This window comes from Nannospalax galili, unplaced genomic scaffold, assembly GCF_000622305.1.
Source record: "Nannospalax galili isolate Female #2095 unplaced genomic scaffold, S.galili_v1.0 scaffold150, whole genome shotgun sequence".
NCBI classification, from domain to species: domain Eukaryota; kingdom Metazoa; phylum Chordata; class Mammalia; order Rodentia; family Spalacidae; genus Nannospalax; species Nannospalax galili.
In genome coordinates this window covers 1,500,897-1,511,069 of record NW_008329320.1, presented here as the reverse complement: position 1 = coordinate 1,511,069, position 10,173 = coordinate 1,500,897, and the positions used below count along the sequence as shown (strand labels likewise).

General features: G+C 41.4%; 1 protein-coding gene across 1 annotated transcript in view; it reads right to left on the bottom strand.

Annotated features, from left to right (window-relative positions):
• Positions 1-10,173, bottom strand: part of Adamts12 (ADAM metallopeptidase with thrombospondin type 1 motif 12) — a 419,706-nt gene that overhangs the window by 401,674 nt on the left and 7,859 nt on the right. Inside the window, exon 2 of the mRNA XM_008835445.3 lies at positions 5,119-5,480. Within this exon, the coding sequence (XP_008833667.1) occupies positions 5,119-5,480 (362 nt within the window). The remainder of the gene's footprint in view (positions 1-5,118; positions 5,481-10,173) is intronic.

The following is a 10,173-nucleotide window of genomic DNA, read 5'->3' as shown; positions in this document are numbered from 1 at the left end:
ATATATATATATAGAGAGAGAGAGAGAGAGAGAGAGAGAGAGAGAGAGAGGTGGCTAGTTTTTGTCAACTAGAGTCACCTGGGAAGAGGGAACCTCAACTGAGGCACTTCCTCTGGGCATGTCTGTGGAGCATTTTCTTGATTGCTGGTTAACATAGCAGGGTCCAGCCCACTGCTGGTGGTATTATCCCTAGGAAGGTGGGCCTGAGCAATGTAAGAAAAGCACTGAGGGACATCTGGATACAAATGCTGGACTGGATAAAACTTAACATATATAACAGAATTTCTGAAATCTGATGTGGGGGGTGCCATGGGGGCAAGGAGGGGGGAGGAGGTCTAAATTTGATTAAGATGTATTATATGAAATGCACAAAACTTCAATAAAAAAATCAGAGGACAAAAAGAAAAGAAAATTATCTGAGGAAGCCTCAGGGAAGGCAAGTCAGTACATAGTGTTTCTCCATGGTCTCAGCTTCCATTCCTGCTTCCAGACACCTGCCTTGGGTTCTTGCCCTGACTACCCTTGATGATAGACTATGAGGTGTAAGATAAAATAAACCTTTCCCAACCTAACATCATTTTGGTCAGTGTTTTATCATAGCAGTGGAAGAAAGCTGATCAAAGGGGTAAAAGGACTGGGAAAAAATGTTAGAACCATCACAAGAAGAGGAAATTCCTGTGATGGAAATGCTTGATATCTTCACTATATCAGTGTCGAAATTCTGGCTGTCGTGTTGTACAGTGATTTTGCAAGATTGTCATCATTAGAAGAAAGTAGGTGAAAGGGTACGTGACATTTTTCTATATTCTTGCAACTACATATGAATCCACAGCTACCTCAAAATTAAAAGTTTGGCTTAAAAAAAAACTCAGAAAAATCTCGTTAAAATTTTAATACACATTTAAGTTCAAAACAAGAAAGAAAATTTCAGTGTATCAAAAGAGAAAAATGAAGTGAAAGCCAGGGGTGAAAGTCACAGCTGGGTGGCCCTGGGGAGATCCACAAGCAGCTCTTTGGATTTGGAATCAGGATTTAATTTCCCAGCAGGGGCTGGAATTGAGACAAGAGTTCATGACAGGGCCAAGAGTAGCGTTCCATGTAATAAGGCTATAGCTAAGAAATACTGTGAGTAGGAATTAAATAATGCTTTGTAGCCAGAAAAAAAATTTTTTTTGGTTTACTGTACTGACCCAGGTATACAGCACAAAAGCTGACTAAAGGAGGACATTGGCTGAAGCATAGTATCCCATAAAAATCACAGCCCCAAAGCTGTTTGGGATGGGAGTGTGAAATCTAATCTTTTGCACTACACTTCCTGTGTAGAAATATAAACTGAAATACAACAGATTCACTTGAAATCGGTCACTTAGTGCCCTTGTCAGCAGCAAACCCCAAACCAGCCCCACTGGGACACTCTTTTACTGAAGCTGAATTCAGAGTCACTGATTAAAGAACATACTTTTTCCATCAAACAGCTTAGAATAGAAAAAATCTACTAAGCTTTTCAATTAAAACAAGTCCACAGTTTCAAAGTTGTGAACGTTTTGCAGCATAGGAGGTCGGGGGTGAACCTGGCAGACAGGTGCTGCTGAGCAAGGGATGTGGGCTGAACTCAGCCTGCATGCAGCTTCCAGGGGGAACAGTTGGAAATAAAAGCTGTGTGAGAGGACATTAAAAGAAGAAAGTTGTCCCACAGATTCCCCTGCAGTGATATGAGGCTTAGAGTCAGCAGACCCTAAGTCTATCACCCCACAAATGTAGGTGTGGGGTCATCCCTGGATAAAAGAGGGCAAATACTCCAGCGGTCAGATTCCAGGGGTGTATTCACGTGAAGTCAGTCACAAATGCATCTAATTCCTTCTAAGGCCAATCTAGGTGGACATTGGTTAATTTTGACATATTAGCTAACGAACTTAAAGTTAGTCAAGTGGTGTGCTTACAGAAAGGCAAAACTTACTTGGTTTTTGGTTCCTTTTGGATGGTCACCCACTAATTGGTCCTAGAATTCCAGCCCCACACCCCCACACCGAGGCTAAACAGTATGCAGTTTCCGTTGGGAAGCATGAGATGAAAGTAAGGAGCAATTCAGAGCAGCATTCTTACCCTTGGGTGCTGGGAGATCAGCTACATTATAGTAATATTGGCTAGTACTGCTGATTAACACCCGTTCTCATGAGCAGTGTTGGTAACACCTGTTGACATTAGACTCACCTGGGAAGCTTTAAAAAAGACTGATGCCTGGCTTCACCATCAGAATAAATCACAACAGCTAGGGCATGGGATGCCAGGCAATGGGTATGGATATGTTTTACTCATTTTATTAATTTCATGTTTGTGTGTGTGTGTATATGTATGTGTTATATAACCATTAAAGTTCTCAAATGATTCTAACACTGAGCCAAGGCTCGGAACAACTACTGAAGTCCAGGCTTCTCAAGTTCCCATGAGCACAAGTCCAGGACAGCAGTTTAATAATGAATTTCAAATAGGCAGATCTTTAGTGTATTAGTTACTCTACCTGTTGCTTTGACAAAATACCTGACAAGAGCAATCTAAGGAAGGAAGAGTTTATTTTAGCTTATAGTTCCAGGAGAAGTCCATCAGGGCAAAAAAGGTTATGATGGTAGGAACTTGAGATTGCTTGTCATATTACATCCACAGGCAGGAAGCAGAGAGTAATGAACCTTAATGCCCAGTTTTCTTTCTCCTTTTTATTCAGCCTAGAACCCCAATCAGTGCAACTATCACCCACAGTGGGTCTTCCTACTTCTGTTAACATAATCTAGATAATTACTGCCAGGCACAAAAGCTTGTCTCCTAGGTGATTCTAGATCTTGTCATCACATAGCAACAGAAAGAAATCAAGTGGTTCTCTAGGACTAGAGTGATGGAACATATTAGGACCCTACCGGAAGTCCCTCAGAAAAATTTAAATGGTTATACAATGTTCTGCCTGAGCTGTCTCATGGTATTCCATCAAAGCCAAACTATACAAGAAAGTCCTTAATTATGCAGAATAGAAATTTTCAGCAAAGTGGCAGTTATGATGGAAAGGTTTAGAACAAGTGCTTCCTGTTAGAATGCTGGTGTCCATGTGGTTCTATTTGGCAAACCTCAGATGTCACCATGACCTTCAGGATCTGGGACCTCTTTCCCAGCAGTCACTCCCCAAGCATACACTGTGAATGCTGATACCCTGAGATATGCCTGAGATAAACCTAAGGAAACCTCAACGTGATCCCTAAGCTGTTTCCCAGGCACTGTTGCTGCAGTTAGCAGTAAAGGGGCAAAGGAATCAATCTTCTCGTACATTCTTTCATCTTTTTTCAGTATTAGACATTGAATCCAGAACCTCAAAGATCCCACAACTGGCCAGATACAGAGAATATACATCTGAGAGATGCCCAGTAATAGGTGACACATCTACAGTTGAACCTCTATACCAAAGGCTCATGGAACATAGCAGAACAAAGGGTAGAGAGAAATCTAGTGCATTCCTCAATTCTCACCAGTGAAGTTTCTTACAACAGAGTGTGATGCACACAGAAGGCCACAACTGGTCAAGTTTTAAAGAATAGTAGACTGAAGAATGTGTGTCCCTGGATAGGACTCCTATAAAAACCTCACCCATCCATAGCTCAAGGACCATTGCAGAAGAGGGGGGTGGAAAAGATTGTAAGAGACAGAGTGGTTCATGCACACAGGGAAGCAGAGGGTTTCAGGCCACTGGAAGCTTGTACATGTGAACTTGTGGCACTGGTGGCATGGAGCACAGGAGCCATGCTGACTCAATCAGACAAGGGCCCAGAGTGGAGTAAGGGAAATGGGTGATAGGCTAGCCCTAGAATGAGAGTTATCGGAGACTGATTACTACTGGGTGAGGGAGAGTATGCCTTACATACAATCTGTAGATGGGCTGACTAGACTCCAATGGATGAATTTGCACTGAAGAACATCTGGGTACAAATGCCTAACTGGATAGGACTTAACATGTATGGCAGAATACATGAGGTGCAGTGGGGGGTTGCAGAGGCATGGATGCCTCTTAATCTTAATTTGATTAAGAACTGTTGTATGAAATGTGCAAAAGCTCAATAAAATTTTTTAAAGATGCTAGGCAAGTACTCCACTATTTAATATCCCAGCCCTACCAATGTTCAAACACAGTTTTAAATTTTGAAAAGTAAACTTTGGGTTGCAATTATAATAGTGGAAATTCATATTACATACACAAGAAACTTAATACTTCTAACCTTCTGGCAATTCCTAATAACTGTATAAGAAACAATACTTCCAACCTTCCATAAAATTGTTGTAGGGAGCAAGACTGTACACAAGCCACATCAAAACCACACATTCCAGTGCCTATATATTTCAAACATAAAAAATAAGAATAGTATCTAATATTCATTATCATTATTTACTAACCATTCTTCTAAGATTTAGATATGTACATTAATTCACTTAATACTCTGACACTCTATAAAGGCCAGTTCCAACTGCTCAGTTCTACTGTTGTAGTCTGAAGGCAGCTATAGCTAATATGTAAATGCTTGAGTGTATCTTGTTTCAGTACAAACTTTATGAAGAACCACAGGTAGGTCACAGTTTGCCAGTCCTTGCTCTGAGACTGTCTTCTCGTTTCCATTTTACAGATGAAAAAAACGAAGCTAAACAGAATCTACTGACAACCCAGGGTTCCACGAGAAGTCTGATCACCAAGTACATATAGTCACCTACTATATACTAGCAGCTGATAATATCCTCATCATTAGTAGAAACAGCCTGTCTAAAACAGGGTCATCTACCTAAAGGGAAGATAGATATTCAATCAACAGTGACCCTTAGGCCTGTCCCAGAGACTGAAGACCAATTCAGATCCTCCCTCTATCCATCCAGCCTTATTCCAGGTAGTTCTCTCAGTCTCTTCAGAGTCAATACACCCTTATTCTCTATTTAGTATTCACTTTCTCCCAACTCCTCTGGAAGCCAGAATTACCCTAACATAGGGCTCAATCTGCATATGTTGATGCAACTGTGACTGTTGGTACAGAGTTTATAGGCTAAGACCCTCAAGGCCTGGGGCAGAAGAGGAAGATGAGAAGCCCAGACACTCACCAATCCATGGCAGGCACTGAGGGCTGCTGTCCCAATTGTAGTGCCCTGCTGTAGAACTGTGCCCCTGAGATGGCAGGGTGGGCCCGAGGAGGCCACCATCTTAACATGAGACAGGTTCCCGTATCTTCTCTCCACGATATAGCTATTGAAAAGAAATCCCCAGTTGACCGTCAGGTTAAAAATCAGATCTTTCTCTTCATGTGAAATTCTGTAGTATACCGGGTCATCTGAGCCACCTACAGCTCTCTTCCTCCTGCTGCTGGCAACAGTATGACGCAGGCCATAGGACAGAAAATGCCCACTGGCATCTACTCGGACTGGCCCCACCACGTGGTATTCTGGAAGGGTCTTGATAAAATGATCTGAAAGAAAAGAAAACAAAATTAAACTCAGAAACCCAGGCTGAGTGTGTAGCAAGCCAAACTCCCGTTTAGAACTGAGATTCTAGTTTGCAAAACCATATTGACTTCAAGCTTAGAGAATGTTTCCACCACACAAATTCCCCATCACCATGAAATTCCCTTAGCAACTAATATGTATACGGCGCTCCATTCTCCTAATGTCCCCAGCCAACGGAAGTTGTATCTCTTCCCTGTGAACCCCCTCCTGTCCTTTCTGTACATTCCAGAATGGTTTCATTTTATACTGTCTTTTCTTTAAGTATAATCCTGATACTTTTAGAAGCAGAATCCTAACACCACAGGTTATAGATCATGTACTGATAAATTAGTAAATATGTACATTGAAAGAACTGGATTTGATGGTGGACACTTACAAAAGGAGCTTTTTCCGTACAAACAATTACCTTAAAATCTAATTGTTAGAGCCATTCTTCTCTGCCTTGGATGTAATATGGGGCAGTGCTCAGAGAGTCTACTTTCAGGAACTAAAAAAATAGTCTTTTTTTTCATGTGGTCAACTTCGTTAGTAATTAGGGAAATGCAAATGAAAACCACTTTAAGATTTCATCTTACCCCAGTCAGACTGGCTATGATCACGAGAACAAATGCAAGAAAGGATGTGGGGAAAGTAGAACTCTCATCCAGTGCTGGTGAGATTGCAAACTCATGCAACCCCTAGTAGAAAGCAGTGTGGAGAACTCTTAAAACACTAAAAATTAACCTACCATTTGACCTAGTTATACCACTCCTTGGCATATACCCAAAGGACTCATCCTATTGCAGAGAGACTTGTACATCCATGTTTGTTGCTGCTCTTTTCACAATAGCTAAGAGATGGAAGCAGCCTAAGTGTCCCTCAATTGATGAGTAGATAATGAAACTCTAGTAAATTTACAGTATGGAGTTCTACTCAGAGGTAAAGAAGGAGGACAAAATCATGACATTTTGAGGTAAATGGTTGGAATCAGAAATTGTTATACTAAATGAAGTATCACAGACTCAGAAAAACAAATGACATATGTTCTCCCTCCTATGTGAATCCTAGCACCAAATCCTTATAAGTGAGTATGTATCCAACATAACTACAGGAACCACGATAATGAAAAGGAACCAGAGAGGTAAAGGGAAAGAAATAACCTGAGAGAGAAGAGCAGAAGATAGGCATTACTAAGGGAGAAATGGATAAAAATGAGACCGCTTAAATGGGAGAGGGAGGGAGGGTTATACAAGGAACCTTGGAGATAAAGCAAAAGAAGGAGCTCAAGAGAGGTGATAAAAGACTGCTATTATCAAGGGAGAAATAAGGAAAATGAGGATACTTTAAATGGGGAAACCATGGTGGGAGCGTTAGACAGGGAGACAGAAAGGACAGATAAATAATGCCTAGCTAATTTTAAAAAGCCAGAGAAAATCATACCTAATGACAAATTACACATATAATACCTCTGCATGAGACCATATAGCTAAAGGCTACATAACAAGAAACAGTGCCAGACAGGAGGCACCTCCTTTGAGTTGTTGGCCAGGGGGATCCAAGAGACTCCCAAAATTACACAGGCTATTGCCACATCCCTACTGCTGAATACAGAACATAATTCGGACACAGGAATTGGAGCAATAGAGCTGAAACTGACCTGAAGCCACTTCCCCTGAAGGCTAGCTCTCATAGTTTTGGAGAGCACTATGAAAGTGCAAAGGGAAAAAATATCACTCGGTGGTCCAACAACAGTTTCAAGACCAAATAACCGGCACAATGGCCGGCACAGCATATATCATTGGTGCAGTAGTGGCACTTTTATCTTGGCGGCAATCAACAGCTACCTAATTGGACTAAAAACCCACTCAGTGGGAGGAAACTCAAGTTTGGTTCTGTAAACATAACCAAATACACATGCCTGGAGTGGTCATAGATCTTAGAAAAAAACCCAAGACTCTCACATCCCTAGACTACTGTTATTTCTTATTATGTACAAATTATGTAACCTTATACTTACAGACAAATATCCCAGTCACCATTCACCAAAGAAGCTTATTTTGTACCAGTCAGAGACTATTACCAAGTACCACAACTGGTTACACACAGACATTGTCTATGAATTGCCCAGGCCTAAGTGACACATCTACAATGCAACCTCTACACCTAAGGCTCACAGAACATATAACAGGGGCAAAGATGAGGACTCTAATGAATCTCTCAGTTCTCATTAATGAAGCTCCCTCATGGCACAGAGGGCCAGGAATACAAAAGGACACAAATGTCAAAGCATAGAGATTAAGAGTCTACAGAATGCTGGTCCTTGGACAGGACTTCTATATTAAACATCACCCACTCAGAAGATGGGGCAGAAAGATTGTAAGAGCCAGGGACGAGGTACACAACTATATGGAAACAGTCCTACAAGCTCTGGGGAAACTACTCATGTGATTCTATGGCAATGGTGTCAGCAAACATACATCCCGTGTCTGCCTGCAGACAAAAAATGAACTGCAGACTCCAATCTTAGCTGAAGAAATACTGGCAACTGATTACTGCTAAGTGAAGAGCTGATCTTCCCAAAACAAGAGAGTCTAGATAGGCTGACTAGACCTCAGTGGATGGACTTGTACTGGGGTATTTCTGGGGACACTGACTTGATACAGTGTACCTTAGCATGGATGACAGGGTATATGGATTCCAGTGGGGGGGATATGTGAGGGTGCCCGTGGGGATGGGGGTATAAAGATGACTAAGATTGTTTGAAATGTCCTGTATGAAATACACAAAAATTCAATAAAAACAAATTTGGAAAAATTTTCTTTTTTCAATACATATTTTATTGAATTTTTGTGTATTTCATACAACACAACTTTATCATATTTAGAACCCCTCCCTTATCTGCACCTTCCCATAGCCTCCCCCAACTGGATTTCATGCATTCTGTCATATATGTTACAGTCTATCAAGTCAGGTTTGTGTCCTCAGATGCCCCGTGAGTTCATCCATTGGAGCGTGGTCAGTCTATCTAGAATCTCTCCCCTGAAGAAAATCAACTCTCCCTCACCCAGCAGTGATCAGCCACCAATAGTTCCTCAACAACTAAAAAAGAGTCTTAATGTTTAAGTATTAAATGTCCAGATATAGTCTTACTGCCACATTCAAACACAAATCACATAGGGAAAAATCTCATAAAAATAATAAAATAAGAAACAAGAAAATTCTACACAGAGTTACTTATATTATTGGAAAATCTCTCTCTCTCTCTCTCTCTCTCTCTCAACTCTCTCTCTCTCACACACACACACACACACACACACACACAAAGCTTTCCAGAACACATGCAAACAAAAACTACATATGGAACACATTAGTATGGTTTTCCGTGGAGTGGAATGAGAGTGGAGAGTAAGAAGAAAAATGCATTAATAACTAAAACAAAAGTTTTGCACAAATTAATGGTGGCAATGTTCTATGAACTCAGGTGCATAGGTGACTTGCCCCCCACTCACATGCACAGTTTACTTCCCATTCACTCCTCCAGAAATGCATGGGCTGATCCAGTACTGGCTCTTCCCCACCCTTCCAAAATAAGACTTAAGTAAAGAGAGGAATGGCCAGCTGGGTGGGGAGATCATAGTGAGCTTCTGTAGAATTCGCTCTGATTGTGCTTAGCTACTGTTACACTAACAAGGGCTGCAACACTGGAGGCTTGTTATGGGCAGAGAAAGTTCTTACATATTTGGGTGTAGCCGTCATCTGGCAATGATGCCTAGATGTGGTCACTGAACAAATGCTGGCATTTCTCCTAAAAGAAGCGCTCGGGAGGAGGGGGCTGAGGAGACAGCTCAGTCGGTAAAATGCTTGCCTTGCAAGCACCATAACCTGAGTTCAACCCTCAGAATCCATGCAAAACTGCCAAGAGTAGTGGTGCCCACTTAAAACTCCAGCACTGGGGACAAGAAGACCAGAAGATTCTTTGGGTCCATTAGGAAAGTCTAATCGGTGAGCTCTGGACCAATAAAAATTCTGTTTCAAAGGATGTAAATGGTGTTCCTGAGGATACACACACACACACACACACACACACACACACACACCAAAATAAATGTGCAAAACTTAAAAAAAAGAAAAGAGAAAGAGAAGCCAGCAGAGCCTGAAGACTGTCAGTGGCAATTTCCTGGGTCCTCCAATGTGGGCAATTCCTCCAACCAGCCATGTGCAGCCTTTCCAGCTTCTAATCTTGGAATAAGGCTACCTCACTCCGCCTATCTTATGGGGACATCTTCAGTATCATTTTGAAGATGATCCAGGTTGCCTTCCATAGCACCCAAATCAGGCTCTGAGGAAATAACTCTGAAACCTATGGTGTCCCTCAGTGTCAATAAGTCACAGCCTTCCCAGCAAGTTCGTGGTCTTTGTTGGGTCTGTCACGAACTGTGATTCACACGAGTTCTTTGCCTATTGACTCAAATTCTATTCTATTCTTTTTGTGTGTGTGAAATAACTCCACTTTTAGCACATTGCTTATGCTCCATAAATGCTAGCTCCATTTGAGTCTTCAGTTTATACCTGTTCTTTCACAGGAAAAACTCAATTTATGTATTTCAAACAATAGTGTTTTATTTATTTATTTTTTATTTAGGGGTCAGCTGTGCACAGTTGGAAGCTGACTTTTTA